This window comes from Dermochelys coriacea, chromosome 3 (genome assembly GCF_009764565.3).
Source record: "Dermochelys coriacea isolate rDerCor1 chromosome 3, rDerCor1.pri.v4, whole genome shotgun sequence".
NCBI classification, from domain to species: Eukaryota; Metazoa; Chordata; order Testudines; family Dermochelyidae; genus Dermochelys; species Dermochelys coriacea.
The window spans coordinates 172939254-172958468 of NC_050070.1; the positions used below are offsets into that span (position 1 = coordinate 172939254).

General features: G+C 40.0%; 1 protein-coding gene across 2 annotated transcripts in view; it reads left to right on the plus strand.

Moving 5' to 3' along the window:
• The window catches only part of MTA3 (metastasis associated 1 family member 3), a 208464-nt gene that overhangs the window by 52926 nt on the left and 136323 nt on the right, over window positions 1-19215 (plus strand). For both annotated transcript variants that reach the window (XM_038397339.2, XM_043511862.1), the window contains exons 5-6: window positions 7875-7938; window positions 8959-9076. In XM_038397339.2, the coding sequence (XP_038253267.1) occupies window positions 7875-7938; window positions 8959-9076 (182 nt within the window). The remainder of the gene's footprint in view (window positions 1-7874; window positions 7939-8958; window positions 9077-19215) is intronic.

Genomic DNA, 19215 nt, shown 5'->3' on the forward strand with positions numbered 1-19215 from the left:
GTTTTGGCAAGCTCAAGAACGTGGCGGTAGCCCCTCCCTGGCCTCTTCCCTACTGTTCGGACCTGCTGTCACAGGATCACGGTCGGCTCCTACACCCCAGCCTTGAGTCTCCACACCTCTCGGTGTGGATGCTCTGTGGTTAAACCCAAAGGAGTGTATCCGCTTGGAGGAGGTCCAGCAGGTCCTCCTGGGAAGTAGGAAGCCATCCACAAGACTAACTTACCTGGCCAAGTGGACGAGGTTTTCCTGTTAAGCATTGGAGTGCGGCATTTCTCCCTCATGTTCTTCAGTGCAGTCCATCTTGGACTACTTACTGCAGCTCAGGAACCAGGGTCTAGCGCATTGCGGTCATCTCTGCATTCCACCAACCAATCCAAGGTCGGACACGCTTTTCTCATGACATGACTGTCAGGTTCCTAAGGGGCCTCGAAAGGCTTTACCTGCAGGTACAGGCCCCTGTCCCATAGTGGGACTGTAACCTGGTCCTCTCCAGGCTCACTGGACTGTCTTTTGAGCCACTGGGCTCCTGCTTCCTTTCCTACTTGTCCTGGAAGGTTGCTTTCCTGGTAGCGGTGACTTCGGTGAGATGAGTCTCAGAGATTAAGGCCTTGACCTCGGAACTGCCTTACATTGTGTTTTATATGGACAAGGTTCAGCTGCAGCCCCAACCAGCCTTCATGCCAAAGGTGGTATCTTCTTTCCACATGAGCCAGGATGTATTCCTGCCAGTGTTCTGTCCCAAGCCACGCAAGACTGCTGAGGAGAGGCGTCTGCACGCATTGGATGTCCAGAGGTCCTTGGCTTTTTACTTGGAGTGTACCAAGCCTTTCCGTAAATTGACCCAGCTCTTCATCGCTTCGGTGGATAGGATGAAGGGTCTTCTGGTTTCTTCGTAGAGAATTTCCAACTGGATCACCTCTTGCATAAAGACCAGTTAAGAACTAGCAAAAGTCCCGTTGCTGCCAGTGGTCAGGGCCCATTCGACTAGAGCACAGGCGTCTTTGGCAGCCTTCCTGACGCACATCCTGATCGAGGAAGTCTGTCGAGCCATGACATGGTCCTCGGTCCACACATACACGTCTCATTATGCCATAACTCAGCAGGCCAGAGATGACGTTGGGTTTGGCAGACCTGTATTACAATCTGCGCAGCCGTGAATTCCTATCCGCCTCCACAGGAACTTCTGGAAGCCACCTAATGTGGAATGGACATGAGCGAGTACTCGAAGAAGAAAAGACAGTTACCTGTTCCATAACTGGTGTTCTTTGAGATGTGTTGCTCATGTCGATTCCACGACCCGCCCTCCTTCCCCACTGTAAGAATTTCTGGAGAGAAAGAACTGAGGGTGGGGGGAGCTGGCAGCGCCGCTTATACCATGTCATGCAGGCACCACTCCAGAGGGCGCCAGAGATGCTCCCCTACGGACGCTGCTGAGGGAAAAACTTGCGGCACTGGTGCATGTGGCAAGCACACACACACCTATTGTGGAATGGACCTGAGCAACACATCTTGAAGAACACCAATTACGGAACAGGTAACTGTCTTTTCTGCTGGTATAGGAACATGACCTTCCTGAATGACATGAGCGATGTGCACAGAAGCTACCTTCTGTTGGCATAGCTGCCCCTACACTGGGGTTTTGTTGGCATACCTATATTGCTGTGGGGAAGGGGATAGCATTTTTTCCCCTGACTGACACAGCGCTACCAGTATTTCAGAGTAGCAGCCGTGTTAGTCTGTATTCGCAAAAAGAAAAGGAGTACTTGTGGCACCTTAGAGACTAACAAATTTATTTGAGCATAAGCTTTCGTGAGCTACAGCTCACTTCATCGGATGCATTTGGTGGAAAATACAGAGGGGAGATTTATATATACACACAGAGAACATGAAACAATGGGTTTTATCATACACACTGTAATGAGAGTGATCACTTAAGATGAGCCATCACCAGCAGCAGGGGGGGGAAAGGAGGAAAACCTTTCATGGTGACAAGCAAGGTAGGCTATTTCCAGCAGTTAACAAGAACATCTGAGGAACGGTGGGGGGTGGGGTGGGGGGGAGAAATAACATGGGGAAATAGTTTTATTTTGTGTAATGACTCATCCGTTCCCAGTCTCTATTCAAGCCTAAGTTAATTGTATCCAGTTTGCAAATTAATTCCAATTCAGCAGTCTCTCGTTGGAGTCCGTTTTTGAAGTTTTTTTGTTGAAGGATAGCCACCCTCAGGTCTGTAATCGAGTGACCGGAGAAATTGAAGTGTTCTCCGACTGGTTTTTGAATGTTATAATTCTTGACGTCTGATTTGTGTCCATTTATTCTTTTACGTAGAGACTGTCCAGTTTGACCAATGTACATGGCAGAGGGGCATTGCTGGCACATGATGACATATATCCCATTGGTAGATGCGCAGGTGAACGAGCCTCTGATAGTGTGGCTGATGTGATTAGGCCCTGTGATGGTGTCCCCTGAATAGATATGTGGACAGAGTTGGCAATGGGCTTTGTTGCAAGGATAGGTTCCTGGGTTAGTGGTTCTGTTGTGTGGTGTGTGGTTGCTGGTGAGTATTTGCTTCAGATTGGGGGGCTGTCTGTAAGCAAGGACTGGCCTGTCTCCCAAGATCTGTGAGAGTGATGGGTCGTCCTTTAGGATAGGTTGTAGATCCTTGATGATGCATTGGAGAGGTTTTAGTTGGGGGCTGAAGGTGATGGCTAGTGGTGTTCTGTTATTTTCTTTGTAGGAAGAAAAGGAGTACTTGTGGCACCTTTGTAGGGTTTGTCCTGTAGTAGGTGACTTCTGGGTACATTTTAAGTGGAAATGGGGCACAGAATGCAGACATGCTGGATTAGTGCTCCAACTGAACCCCTCATCCTTTTGTTGGCAATAGAAATCACTTAGTTTGAGCTTTTTGTTTGATATTTTTTCTTCATCAAACAAGGCCCTTCCTAAGGTTTCCTTCCGTTACCTTTCAATCCTAGAACCTGGTTCCTTCAGCCTAGAGACCCATTGCCATCTCCCTTATGTCCAGAGTGGGTTGTCATGGTAAGTCAGCAACAATCAGTGATCATTCCCGAGCAGGGTCCCAATACCTTCTGACAAGGTGGGTGGATAGAAAACTCTGCAACCTTGTTAACAGTTGAATTTAGCTAAATCGTTTCACATAACAATGTGGAGGATCTTGGATTCGATGAACACAATGGCATTTGAGTTCCCATTTATGATTCATCTGGAATGGACATTTTACTGGTTGTTGAAATCTGTGTTCACATTCATGCATAAGGTTTTTAATGTGTATCCAACCGACAGATACATTACAAATTTAATTGATTTGGTGGCAATGCAATTTTTATTGGACCAAAAGGGGCAATGAACTCTGAAAATCTTTAAATTCACATTGTTCTTGTCCAGAATTTACCCAAGTTGTGTTAGGAAGCTCATGTGGAAGGGTATAGCACCCAGGACTGCCTTTTCCATTCTTATGATTTGATTGATATTGTTTTTTTTCTTTTGTAATTTCTTGCTGTAATTTTTATTTATGTACCTGCTGTTCCACGAGATCCTCATTTAAAAGAAGATTCAGATCCCATGGGCTGTCTTACTCATCAACTTAAAAACAATAGTTTTGTAAGGAGTAATAAAATAGGATTTGACTGGAGCCTTCTAGAAAGAAATAGTTTTAAAAGTAAAGGGCTCTGAAAGAAGAAGGGATTTTAAAAGAAAAGGGTTGTTAATGTGGATTTCATTTAAAACAAGCATTTATTATTTAAAAAGCCATGGTCTCATTGATGTATTGGTTTTCGTGGAATGTTTGACAAAAGTACATTATTGATTGATGTAAAAAACAAGTTAAGAGATGGTTATCAAGATAATGGCAAATTAAATTTCTACTCATGTAGTGATTAATTTCCTACTAGATCAGTAAAAACATTTTTAATAGAATGTATTATCAGGATGAAACATGGTGGTAGAACATTTTCACCAAGTATTTGTAAACTGTACATTGCACTATATTTTGATTAGTTATCAACCTGTCTTATTATGTTAAAATAGTTCCCACTTACTACCAGAATAGTGGTTGTACCACCATCTGTAGTACTAAACATTGCTTGCAAAAAGTCTCTGGATCCTATCAGTGTAATAAAACATTTGACCATTTAAATGATCCAACTGGTATGTTCATGTTTAATTTATTTTTAAAAGCAATTTGGGCAGAATTTTTCAGTGGCTCATAGGAAATAGGTGACAATATTTGACCTACAGAAGCACTCTAAATGTATATACCCTTAGAGTGGTGGTGTATCTCTCTGTTCTTCTTTTGGCCCTCAAAGGCTTTACGGATGCATAGTTTCTACCATTTGGGGGTATACTTAGGTTATGATTTTGCCTTGATGGTAGCTTTTGTTGGATGTGCTTTTTAGGTGAATTAAGGAACTTTACACCCATGACCAGTATGAATATTAAGTAGTTCTTAATGCTCATTTCTGTTCTTAAGAGAGAACTTTGTTTTCATGAAAATTAAATTGTAAATAGACATTAAAAGTTAACTTAATCACCAGTCCTGAGAGCGGGCCTGTAGGTTTCATTTGCATATCTTTTGAGAGATTAGAGATTCTAATTTTCATATAGGAACAAGATTTGCCTGATGCTTCTGGTGTCAAAAACAAATTTGGGACTGTCCCATGTTGATTTAAATAGGTCAAAGCCTTCCAAGGCTGAAAGATTTCTTGAAGTTAAGTTTTCTTAAAACAGAGGGACCATATCATGCTATTTGTTTTAATCATATCCTCCCACTGAAACCAGTCAAACTGATGAAGTTGTATAGTCAAGGATTACAGCTAGATTGTGGTGGAAGGGAGACAGCTTCACATCTGAATACTGGCCAGACAATACGACTTTTGTTAGCAATTAAACTTTGCCCATAACTTCTCACTGTATTTGGAATGTTCTCCATAAATTTGAGCGTTCAAGTTGTCTTTCTAACTTGCTCTTTAAATGTAAAATGTTTCTGATTATAAGTAATTATTTCCATTTTGATTTTATTTGTCATCTGAAACCTCTGTACTTGACACATTAGTCGTAACAGAGGAAACTAACATGGATAATAGATTTGAGATTTGGATCAAATTAAAGGTATATTGGAAGTATTGGAGAGAAATGTGAAAATACAATTAGGTTAAATGAGCCTCTTGCCTTATCTTTGTTTCTTCATTTAATTCCAGTTCTGTGTTTTTAAAGTTTTTATTTTGAAGTTAAAACGAATTGATACCGTTATCTGGGAGTTGAATTGCTCTGTCTTCCCTATTACCCAGCAACAGATGCTGTATAGTTTCCTTTGGAACTTGATCCATTCACGTCAGCAGGAGGCGCTCAGCATCTTGCAGAAATAGGTTAAGTAGACTTGATAATAGAGACTGGTGCTGCATTCTTTAAAATCAATAGGAGCAGGATAAGACCCATGGAGACTAGAAACTTCATTTTGGAGTCTGAGGTCATGTATGTGCCTGAAGTTTTGAAAGCAGTTTGTAGCAGTTACATCAGCAGTGCTTGTGTTTACATGGTTCTAGAATGACCCTGGTGGTGGCAGAGAGAGAGATCAAACACCCCTTTATGGTTTGATAGAACACAATGCAAATTTAATTGGAAAAATCAGTAATTAGATTTCGGTGCCCTTTGAAATCATTGCAGTTACTAAATGTTAGTGTAAATGTAACCATAACAGCATAATAGAGAGTTTAATTAAATCATCTGATATCAGTGGTTGCCCCATTCTTTTCTCCTACAGACTTGCAGCTGGTTGCGGCAGAATGCACCATCCTAATGGCCTTGTATTAAAGGGGAAAAGAAAGTATGTTCTGTATCAACTAATCTTTGAACTGCTGAAATGGAGGATAGGCATAGGCCACAAATTTCAGAAGCAAGTTAAGGAATCAGAAAAGTAAAAAAATCCCGTTTATATATTGATTGATTGATTGTTTTGTTCATTGGTCTCAAAGGTTTGGTGAGTTCACATAAGAATCCAAGCTTTTGGATGCTTAACTGAAGAAGTCTCCAAATATTTTTGAGCTGCTTCCGGTGCTATACAAAAATTAACAGTAGATTAAAAGAATATTATGGGTGTGTGTGTGAGAGAGAGAGAGAGAGAGAGAGGGTGTATATCTTGTGGGAGGTGGTGAGGTGAGCTAATCAGTGTTTGGCTCTGGAGAAGGTTTACTTTGTGCTTCCTACTCAAGGCTGCACTGGAGTAGTCTCCCTGCCAAATTCTGTCTTGTAAATCTTTCCCTGTGCCCTACTCTGTTCTATATATTTTTTATTTTATTACATTACTGTGGGCTCCATCCACAGCCTTAAGCTAATACAATTAGCTCTTTCCTTTTAACCCTCAAGGAGTTCCTTTCTTGTGGAAGCAATGTTTTGGTTCCTTACTGGGCATATGGCATGGCACCTCAGTTTCTGTGCGTTATTCATGCTGTTAGAGCATATTTTAAAAAGCCTCATGTACTGACGTATCCATTGGGGACCATGTTCTAATTAAAAAACCCATATCTTAGGAAGAATTAGGGAAGTACTATCATTTTGGTCCCTACTAATATTTTTTATCATGGCATGTGAAGAAATGTTTCTGTTTGAGATTTTTAGATGTAATTCTTTTTTTAAACTAGGAGATAAAGTTTCTTTGAGGGTGGAATAGGTGTGTGTGTGTGTGTGTGTGTGTGTTTGTTGAAGAAGCAGTTTCCTGGTATCCCCTGCATAAATCTAACAATCCATATAATGTTCCTCGAACTAAAACTTCAATATGGTGGATGCTTCTGGGTGAGCACTATCCTATAGGCCCCTATTAGCTGACCCATAGAGCATATTTTACTTCATAAAGCTTAATAGGTATTAATTGGTGTAAAATACTGTATTGCAAAAAGATGAGGAAGCAGGAAGAGAGTAACTCAGAACTAATTTTAGAAAGTGCTTGCTGGTTTAGCCTGAGTTATGCAGCATCACAGTCAACCATTTTCTTTTGTAGTACCTAGAGATAGATGTGGTAGTAGCAGCAGCAGCAACAGGTGGAAGTTGCAGTAGTATTCCATTGTTAACGGCACATCACTGGCATTTTGCTAATGGATCCTTGTATGTGTATTTACATTCTGCTAGCTTCCCTTTGATCTGTAGGAAATTGACGTTACCAGAGCATATATCAAACGCTTGAATACGTTATTTTAAAAAACTTGAATTTATTTTCTGTTGGTGCGTTTTCTGCAGTTATTCTGGAATTGGGCAGGGATTCAGTAAGTAAAACACAAATTAGATTTATGATAAGAGAGGAAGCCCTCTGAAAAAATCTTGGAATTTGATAACTCATCATAAAATAAAGTTCAAACAAGCATACTTTGAATTGGCTTTAAGCAAATCCTGTGAAAACATGAATCTTTTGAGTGCTTCACAAAATTGGTGGAGTTACAGTATGAATTTTGACTTACCTTTGTTAATTTTCCTCAGCTGTTAACCTACCTTTCCACTTTTGCATATAAAGTTTAGTCTGTCATGTGTTTGCATTTCTTTTAAATTTGTCTGTTTATTGTTTGCTTTGGTGTTGTTCTTTCATTGCTCTTCTATCGTTTTGACTAAAGCTTTGATCCCACATCCTAGACTATTACTTATGTACACTTTTGAGTACGTAGATCAGTATAAACTGTTTAGTTTTTTCCTTTTATACTCATTTTTGTTTTAAAATGTGGCAATATATATTTTTACTATATTTTCAAACTAAAAACAGAAACCTTAACTCTCTAATGTGTTTTCCTGAAAAACGTGTACCTTTTTATATATACATTTTAAAAAAATTACTAGCTTTAAAAAAATTTACCAGTTCTTTTTTATTTGTATAGGGGAAAATGCAGTGTTGCCCTTCTGAATGAGACAGAATCTGTGTTGTCATATCTTGATAAAGAGGTAATACACATCACTAAATCTTTTTCATTTACTTTAGACTCTATAGATCTGAATATTTATCTTCTGATATTTATAGTAGGATTTTAGTAAATGCAATACAATTTAAAAAAATCAGTTTTGAATGTCTTGTTAGAGATTGGTGGAAATGCCTCCTGGTTTTATGAGAATTATGGGTTAAAGTCATTTAATCCATTGTATCTTTTCTCTTTTTATTATAATAACTATTTAGTTGACTATTGTCACTTGGACATAAAAATTAAAATATACACTTCCTTCAGACAAGTTAGGTGCTTTTTAAAAAAAGTAGCTTAAAATATATTATTATAAAACCTTGAACATAAAATGCCTTTTTCAGTGGTTCTAGTTATTTTAATATTAGGCAAACACTTTTTTGGTTTGAAATCAGTATGAGTTCATCTTCATAGTTGTGTACCAGCACCATTAATGTATTATAAGTATGACTCTAAAAATAGTGCTTAGCTGCTACTTCAGTCAGCAGAGGTAAAGGGCATACTAGTGCTTTTTTAGTGTAGATCTTATTCAAAAATTGATGGTGTTTTGGACTTAGTTGTAATTTGTAAAAATCTTTATGAGAGGGTAGTTAATTAAGGGGGGGGAATATAATTCAGAAAATGGTTTCCATCAGACATACCAAATTTTGGGGATAAGTAGCTGATCATTGTACCTTTAACGTTGCACATACACTCTTACGAAATGTCTTCCAAACAATTTTATTCAATATAAGAGACTCTCTGTATGAGCCATTTAAACAGGGAGACAATATTAAATTTACTTAAATCTGTATTCACTAAAATGGAGATTAATATATTTTGTAGGCTTTTTATTTGCCTGTCTTGCACCCTCAAAGGAAGCTTGGAAGGTCTGTACAAGTGAATTTGATATTGAAAGAGTAGAGTTCCTTTTTTGTATCTGTAATTTTTAAATGAAAGAAGTTTGTAAGATTAAAGTTAAAATGAAACAAATGAATTAATATTATTGCAAATATCTTTTCCTTTTTAGGATACTTTTTTTTATTCACTGGTATACGATCCATCACTGAAAACGCTTTTAGCAGACAAAGGAGAAATCAGAGTGGGACCTCGATATCAAGCAGATGTACCAGACATGCTTGTTGAAGGTAAATATTTTTTGGCCTTTGAAAAACAAAAAACCCCCAACATATCACATTATTATTTCTGTTGAGTTGCAAAGGTGATAGGCACCTTCCAAAACAGAAAGATCTTGGCTCCCTATTGTGAGGAACAGAAAAACTACATTAGATATAAAGGGGCACCAAAAGCGGGAAGATTGGGTAACCTGTGAAAAGATGTTATCACCAGGTGAGGGTTTGTGTGTCATGAGATAATAAAGACGATTTTTTTTAATTGACCAATTGTTTGGTTAAGCTGGCTAATTTGAGGTAGGCCTCACAGGAAAAAGTATCTTAAGGACACACATTATAGACCCTATAAAGCAACAATACAAAAGAAAAATGTGTGCGCTTCTAAAAAGACGTTGCCTGCTGAACACATGACCTCCCCTTGTTAATTATCAACTTACATCAAGGTTAAGGTGGAATTTACTACTGCTTTTCTATTTTGTAGCAGGGTTGAAATAAACATTTCTTCCCTAGAACAACTTGAAAATCATAGGTCCTCTTACCTTGCTCATGTAGTTGGAATTTTTAAGATTTGTATTAATCTTTTGTTATACATTTTATTTATTTATTATACACTTTATTTTTTGTTTTTATATGAATTTTACATATGATGTATATATTTAAAGCTGATCGGTAATGTGAGGGGTGTGAACTGTTTGCCATCTATTTTCAGGGCACATATATTGGCTTTGGAAACTTTATGAACAGTCTTTGTTACCGAGTTTTATGTTCTGATTTAGAATGGTAGTAAATGAAGCAATTTTCTTGAGGAGTGGCTAAGATATAAATATTATTTCCCAACAATCTTGGGTGTTTATTTCTTAATAAGGGAAGAACTTTTATGAAATTCATCCCAGTAGCACAAAGTCAATGGGAGTTCTGAGTGCACATGAAATACAGGACTGCACCCTTAATGGAATGTTAAAGTGCACTTTTATTCCTGTCAAGTGTGCTGCTTGTTTTGTTTGTTTTAAAAACTAGTGTTGTTCAAAGTTTGTCTAATGAACTATGTAATGGAAGGATGATTTTTTTTTTCAGCAAGAGAGGTAGACTGATTTTATTATAGATGCAAGTGGCAGATCACTGCATTATTATTCTGGTATGTTATTTATTAGCTACTTGACAAGGTAAGGTAGTCATGGAAAAACTTTTTCAGTGTTGCTTGTGAACAATATACATTTGCTACAAACATGACTGGAATATGATACAATGTAGCTGGTTCTAGGGAACCAGATAATTTGTTTATTATATAAAGATTCATATGACGAAAGAAAATGTTTACTAAGGATGTAAATAGAGAGCAACTGTGACACTTCTGGGTACAGGGTGAATCACTACCACTTATTACAGCATGAGAGAACCTTGTCTGTGCCCACTGGGGGAAACTTGCTGAAAACCACTGGCTGCTGACAATATCATTGCTCCATTCCAGGTTTCACAAGCCCTGTTCTGTCCCTCTGCAGGCTAGCAGTTTGCACAGCCCAGCCCTTAGGCTCCCTAAATGAGTCTTTGGGGCAGAGCAGAGATTACCTGTGGCGAAATCAGTGGAGATGGTTAGTCCCAGAGTTGTGCTCTGGCCATGGGGCATAGACCTCTCCAACCTGTCTGTACACTCCACTTTGTTACACTTGAGTCCCTCGACTACTGGGCACCCGCAGTGAAAGCAGATTTGCTGCCTCTGTGGAAGCAGTGCCCTCAGTTCACTAGCTTCACCTCAGTTCAACACTCTTCTTAGCCCACAGCACTTAGGGCTTGTCTACACATACAGTGCTGCAGTGGTGCAATTGCAGTGCTTAGTGACTGAAGATGCTATCTACGCTGACGAGAGAGCTACTCCCATCATGTCGATAGGAGAAGCCCTCCTGTTCTGTCTACACCAGGAGTTTGGTCGGTATAATTGCGTCGCTCATGGGTGTGGATTTATGTGATGTAGTTATACCAACATAAATCTGTAGTGTAGACCAAGCCTTAGTCATGTCTGTAGTAAAATCAAATAGAAGTCTATTTGACAAAGCTTAAAATAAAAATCCAAATAGAAGCACCTACAAGGACTGGAAACATATGGTTACAAATCAAAGGAAAATATAAAATGCAATCTAGAGCCCACACTTAACAAATTCCTTTTCTGTCTAATAAGGTATTACTTGACCAATGGTCAATCAGTACAGCACTTGTCCAGTTGACAACTTTATGGTTTCACTTTACAACCATAACAGAGTTCTTTTAATATAGGTTTTTGTATGGCACTTATAGCTAGGACCCTACCAAATTCATGGCCATGAAAAACACATCACGAACCGTGAAATCTGGTCTCCCCGCTCATGAAATCTGGTCTTTTATGTGCCTTTACCCTATACTATACAGATTTCACAGAGGAAACCAGCATTTCTCAAATTGGGGGTCCTGACCCAAAAGGGAGTTGCAAGGGGGTTGCAGTATTGTCACCCTTATTTCTGCGCTGCCTTCAGAGCTGGGTGTTTGGAAAGCAGCCACTGTTGGCTGGATGCCCAGCTCTGAAGACAGCATCCCACTAGCAGCAGTGCAGAAGTAAGGATGGCAGTACCATACCATGCCACCCTTGCTTCTGCACTGCTGCCTTCAGAGCTGGGTGGCTGGAGAGTGGCAGCTGCTGACTGAGGGCCCAGCTCTGCAGGCAGCAGCGCAGAAGTAAGGGTGGCAATACCATACCATGCCATTCTTACTTCTGTGTTGCTGCTGGCGGCGGCTCTATCTTCAGAGCTGGGCTCCCAGCCAGCAGTCGCTGCTCTCTAGCTGCCCAGCTCTGAAGGCAGCGCCGCCACCAGCAGCAGCGCAGAAGTACAGGTAGCAATACTACAACCTCCCCATACAATAACTTTGTGACTCCTCCACAGCTCCTTTTTGGATCAGGACCCCTACAATTACAACACCATCAAATTTCAGATTTAAATAGCCGAAATCATGAAATTTACTATTTTAAAAATCCTATGACCCTGAAATTGACCAAAATGGACCATGAATTTGGTAGGGCCCTACTTATATCTATCGTTGCAAACTGAAATTTAAAAAAAGAGCGTTGATGTGCCATTGTGAGAATTTAAAATATGTATTTGTACCCATTAATTTTTAAAAAAAGCTTAGAGACTTTATGGTTAGGGAAGTACATAGTATGTATGTATAAGCAAGTATTGAAGCGGGGGGGGGGGGAAATGTGTTATAATGGTCACCTAGTAATGACCATTAAGGTTTCTTTGTGACTTTGGTTATAAATATATTTTCATGTATGCATAACGTTCTAAACAGTTCTTCTTTGGGTTAAAAATATTCATTCTTAGTCTCATCTCAAGGGAATTTTTTCCCCCAAATTCTGTTCACCAACTATATAGCTGTATTAGGTGGACAGATGTAATTTTGAATGGTTAAATAACAAACTAAATCTTCAAGATCCTTTGTTCACATTAATTTTTATAGGTGGGGTTTCAAAATTCAAAACTTTCTAGGTGGCTAGTCCTCACTAAGAATTTATTGCTAATTTCAAAAGATCAATAGATCAGAGATGGATTGTTTACAGTATACTCAATTTAAATCTTCATAATATGTATTTTCTCTAGAATTTTTGCTGACATTAGGAGCTAGGATATTGTCTACTGGACAAGAGGTATGTTCCAGTTGAAGTCTGCCGGAGTTTTGCCATTAAGATTAGTAGGGGTTGAATTGTATCCTAAAAGAGTATAATAGATAATATCTATTGAGTAGATTAAAGCCTATGTAGTAACTTTTTTTCCTACAGAAACTTTCTTTAGAGCCGAAGATTTTTCTAAAATTAAATACCGTAACATTAAAAAAGCTTCTGTGGTGCTTATAAGCTCTATGGGTCAAACTCTGGCTCCACTGCAATTCCCATTGAGTTCCTTGGAGCTAGGACTTCACTGTGTGTTTCAAGTCTTGTTCTTGCAGAGCTTGTTAATCCCAGAAGTATAGTGGGTGATGAAATCTGAAGGCTATCATGTTATTGCAGGCAAGCATTAGTCCATCAGTATCCTGGAGGACAAAGGGGCCAAATACATCCCCCAAGCCTTTATGCCAACCTCCAAGTGGCATAAGACCACAGCTCAGCTGTCAAACTGCCTCTATATGTGATATAGCACCATTTTCTGAATTGTAGCAAAGTTGATTCCTGTGGACTAGAAGCTAGAGCACTGGACTGGGATTCAGGAGATCTGGGTTTTATTCCTAGTTCTGCCACTGGCCTGCTGGGTGACATTGACCAAGTCATTTCACCTCCCTGTGCCTCAGTTTCCTCATCTGTAAAATGGGGATAATGCTACTGACCTCCTTCTGTAAGGCTCTTTGGAATCTATTGATGAAAAATGCTATGTATGAGCTAAGGTTATTTTAACAACTAGGATTCTCATTCACAGAAAGGAATCTGAAAAAAGATGGTTAAATAGAGTTTATGGAATAAAATAGTATGTCTTGTAAAGATGGGATCTTGTGAAAACTTTTGAGTCTTAAAATAGAGATTTAGGCCTACATTTTCAAAAGTGTCTAATGATTTTGGGTGCCCAATTTATGACACATTAAAAGAACCTGATTTTTCAGAAAGTCCTGAGCACCCACCCTTTAAAAATCAGGTCTCTTTAAAGTGTCAAAGTTGGACACCCAAAAATTGAGGCATCAAAAATCAGTAGTCACTTTTGAAAAATTTAGACCTTTAGATAATCTAGTCATACTGTGCAATAAATTCAGAATGTTGGTAACTTCGTATAGATCCAGTATGCAGGGGGCAGTTCAGAATAAAAGTAGAGCGAAAATATCTTCTTAATAAGTCACCAGTAGACGGAAATTTTAAGAAATCCTCCCATACCTTATATTAAGAAAAGAAAAATATTAGTAACATGCACCATCAGTTTGTTTTGAATAGTTACTGTCATAAACATCTGAACAAAAGCACTGAAAGCATGCTAATTCAGATTAGCTTTCAGAAGACTGGTCACAAAGTGTTACATGGACTGTTAAATGGAAAAGTTATTTGAATTGTGAAAATGTCTAAGTGTATTCTGTAAGAACCAAATTATTTTGCTGTAAACATACTGATGGCTTTTATTAGGTTTGTAAACTGAAAATTCAGATTTTTATTCTACCAAATGAAGATTTGCATTGTGTCTGCCTCCAGTGTTTTACATCTTTCACTGGCCTATTCAGGCACAAAAAAATGAGTTGGTGCCTGTCTCTGTACTATGGATATTAATTTTGTTTCCCTTGAATTTTCTTCCCGAAAAAATATAAATTAGCAAAATCCAGAAACACTTCAAATAGCACACAAACCAAAGATCTGATTGTACTTCCTAGACTTTCTTTTACTGTTAAATTAGATACACTTGTATTTCATTTTAATTTTTGTGGTGAAAAACATAGTTTTTCTTTTAAAAAATAAAAGAAGCTTAATGAAATGTAAAAAGTCCCACATAAAATGAGGCTATTGTAGATTTGGCTGTTCTTTGTCTTCTAAAGCAGTACAGTAAATTATTTTTAGATAGTTGTTGTCCTTGTGTTAATATATTTAATAGATATGAACACATAAGAACATGTGGCTATTTGGTAGGAAAACAACTTGTACTGTCTTAGCGCAGCTTCCAGAAAGACTGAGCTTGCTGCTTGTGTAGAGCTGCAGGCCCTTGTCAGGTTGGGTGTCATCTACAGCTGGATGTTATTTCTCTTCTCTGATTAAGGCTAAGATTGTCATGGAGGTTACAGAAGTGACTTCCAGTGACCTCTGTGACATTGGGGGCCTTGCAGCTGACCAGCAGCTGCCAGCAGTGGGGGACCCTGCAGTAACCCAGCTGCCATGAGCAACAGGGCTTCCCCCCCTTGCAGCTCCCAGGGACCCTGGAGCTGCTCAGTGGGCAGGGGGGGAAGGACGCAGTTGCTGCCCCTGGCAGACCGCCCCCCCCGCAACTGCTGAGCAGCTACGAGCAGCTGTCCTCTTCCCCCCCCATCCCCCCTGCAGCTCCCAGCCTATGTCGGCAGAGGGACCCTAGAACTGCTCAGTGCTGGCAGGGGGTCCCCCACAGCTCCCCTGCCAGTGTAAGTGCTGGGGGACCCCCCGCAGCTCCCAGCACCCCTCGCAGCCACTGGGCAATGGGGTCCCTGCAGCTTCCAGTTGCTGGGCAGGGGGGCACACAGGTCAGGGTGCTGGACCCTCCTCCCTCCCCATTTTTGTCATGGATGTTTTTAGTAAAAACAGTTCACGGCTTCTGTGATCTTTTGTTTATTGCCCGTGATCTGTCCCTGACTTTTACTAAAAATATCCATGACAAAATCGTAGCCTTAGTGATGAGGAAAAGCCATTCCTTGTCTGGAGATCCCCATCGCCTTCCTCTGTAGCATGGGGCACGGGTCACTTGCTAGAGGATTCTCTGCTCCTTGAACTCTTTAAACCACGATGTGAGGACTTCAATAGCTCGGACATAGGGGAGAGGTTTTTCGCAGGAGTGGGTGGGTGAGATTCTGTGGCCTGCGTTGTGCAGGAGGTCAGACTAGATGATCATAATGGTCCCTTCTGACCTTAGTATCTATGAATCTATGAATCTATGAATCCACTTCAGTGTGGACTTAGCCCTCCCCAAAAAACTCACAAAAAACTAGAAGCTCTGCCCCTAGCATTTATTTTACACTGCAAACCCAAGGTATGTATACATAGTATCAGGAAATAAAACCCAACTTGTTTCCAGATTCCAAGCAGTTACTATTATAAAAAGTATAACATTTATTTTGATGGTTGTGAAAACAAAATACACTTCCCCTGTGCCCTGTAAGGGTCAGTTTACGCTGCAGCTGGAGGTGTCGTTTCCCACTTGGCTACACATACACACGCTAGTTGTTATCAAGCTAGTATGCTAAAAATAGTAGTGTGGCCGCAGCGATTTGGTCTAGCAACCAACCAAATATGTACCTCAGACTAACCCATGACTGGCTGGAGCTGGTACTCATACTGCTACAGTCACACTGCTATTTTTATTGTGCTAGCTTGGTCAGAACTAGTGCATGGACATCTGCCTGAGCAGGGAATTACACTTCCCAGCTGCAGTGTAGGCGTACACAAAGTTACATATTAAGAACCAGATCCTGAGTTGAGAATCACAGGGAGTTATGTTCCTGTGACTGTTGGAGTCTTACTGTAGGACTGAGGCAGAAGTCCACTGAGGAATCACTGTTCCTTTAGTATTTATTATTCATATATCCCCAAGTGCTTTCCTCTAATAAAACTTCAATAAAATGCTTCATGTTAGAAAGAGTGTTAACTGATTAATTATTTCCCCAGCTAGACAAGAATTACAGTAGTCTTGTTGGTTGAGCAAAAACATGACCAAATTAACTTTTGACATCAGCACACAAAAGAATAGGTTTGACTCTGCTAATAACATTTTTTTGCGCAAGGGGGGAGGGGGAATTACTGGTAAATTACTGGTAAAAGCCCACACTGATTTTTGCACTGGTTTTGCACCGAGAGACTGACATTTTAAAATCTAAACTGGTCTCCTGGGAAGCAGCGCAGTGCATCATTGAGCTAATTTTCTGGCCTTTATCTGGGTTAATGGAAAGTTGTTTGACAACGCTAATAGTATTCAGATGAGAAGTATGCAGTAGCAGCCAATAGGGAGTGCATTTGTAGGGAGATGCATAGAAACCTTGAGTAGCAGGAGACAAATGGCTGAGTGGCTCTAGCATCCACAAAGAGCCTCTGTTTACTTATAACTGCACACTGTGCAGTACATTATTCCATTACCAAGATAATACATTTTATGTTCTTTAGGAAATATAAAAATAAGTGCTTCCCCACCCAAAGCCAAAATAAAAAAGCTTTGGACAGAAGAATAGTGCAGAGGTTGGAACAGACAATATCCTCTTTCCCCCAACCCAGAAACAAGGTGTCAGGTGCTTGCATATCTGGACTGCTCTTTGTACAGCCCATAGTCTTTAGCAGAGGTTATGCCTGATATGGTTTGCTTTTGGTGTGTGCGGCTAGTCTGCCTGAGCAGTTTGCTGACCTGTGGGCCATGCCTCCATTACTTTTCTGAGCTTTCCACAACTGTTCCTATATGATCCCAAAGAGGGAGTTGCTGCAGAAATTTGTTGTGGGCCCTGCTCTTTAGCCCCCCCAGTCATGGTATTGTATATTATAAAATAAATTATATATATTTGCTGATGTTTATCAGTTCTTAGGGGTTTGGGTTCTTATTTATCCTAAAGTCAACAACTTTTTGTTAATGCATGACTGGCAGGTTCAACAGCTGCAGCTTTAGGAAAGCAGTATGTTTTAAACTAACGGCTGGTTTGTGCTAGAGAGAGATCAACATTATCATTTATTTTGCTTAAATTGTTGAATAATGAGACACTCCTTGCATTCAAAGCAATTTATAAACATTATTGCATTAATCTTCATATTGGTGGTGTTATCCCCATTTTACAGATGGGGAAAGTAAGGCACCTGAGAGGTTAAGTGACTTCCCTCAGGGCTAAGGAGTCAGTGGCAGAGCCCAATTAGAATGATACTGCAAATAGATTCTACCCCTCTGTATCTATCTAAAAAATACAAAAAAAATATGAAAAATTCTAATGTGACAATCAGCATCTCTTGGGAGCAGCGACAATAAAGGTGTAATGGCACTGTATAAAAGACTGGCTGCTATAGCCTGTGGTGCACTTCAGGATCCACGTCTGTTTGGAACTCTGAGGAGGCCGGCTAGGATGGAAAGGAAAGGCTCTTGCATAGCTCCAGGACAGAGGTCATAATTTAGGGTTATGCTCGAAAATCGGAGAAGTTGCAAGAATATGAGTAATAAAGTTGAAGTGCTGTCATCAATCTGAAATGTACAACAAATCCACACGTGGGAGGTCACTCCCTCCCTTTTACTTGTCAGTGATGGGAAAAACCTTTCCCTCCACACCTTTCCCTGTCCATTCTCCTGTGCACCCTCCCTGGCACTGCCCCCTGCCCTGCTTTATCTTCCCAAATCCCTCTCTGCCAAGATCCCTGCCCACAACCTTTGCCCAACTCCTTTCCATGGGCCTTGATACCTGCACTGGGCTCAGTTCCCTGTGTTACTCTCTCCCTTCCTGATGAAGGAGAACAAAAGGAGCAGACAGCTGCTGCCACTGATACACCTTCCCACTGCTCCACCTGCCCCCTTGGGCTGCAGCATTCCTGCTCAGCACAGGCAGGGAGCAGCTTCTCTCTGCAGGAGCTGGCAAGCCCTGGAGCAGCCTCTGTTGAGGAGGTCAGAATTGCAGTCCAGTCCTGCTGAGGCTACCAACAGTAGCATCTAGTGGCAGCTGCAACACTGGCTACAGCTCAGACAAACTCTGGGCTACCAGGAAAAAACAAAAAACCCTGTAAATGGTGCCTCTCTTGGCGCATGCCCAAGCCTCCCCAGGGAGGTGAGCCCCATGGTTTGAGAACTGACCATTTTTTCCCTCTGTCTTGATGTTAGAAGTTGGTTGGCGGCATACTTATTTTTGCAATGAGGGAGAGTGAGGGAGCAAAACCACAAATATAAATATATTTGAACAGGATGGATTGATTTAAATCAAACTGATTTAAATCACTGATTTTAGTTGCGATAGCAGGCTATGGGACAGAATTCAGATTTTTTCACAATTTTGATTCTTCATTAATTATCAGTTTTCCACATCTGCCACTTGAGTTTTAAGAGATTCTATTGAGTCTGTTAAGAAAAACTGACCAGCAGTTACATAAATGGAGCATGATGATGTGCTCTTCCAGCCACTGTCTCTTGAATTTAGTCATCCTCATTTACCTTTACGCAAAAGCTTGTGTTATGGACTATAAAGTTAAAATGCATAAGAATTATAAAATGCCAAGATTAGGATTAAAATGGCAACGTTAACTTCCCCACAGTGCATTCAGTGTGTATATCTCTAACCCACAATCAAAAATAATCTATGCACCGTGTGACTGAGTTAATATTGTAATAATTGCCATAATTTAATAATTTCTGTGTCTCGCCTAAAGACTTGGACCTGACCTACATTAGAAAATTAAGTCTACATTAGAAAAATCCACACCCTGAGATATGTAGTTAAATTGATATAAATCTCTGTTTAGAAAGTGCTAG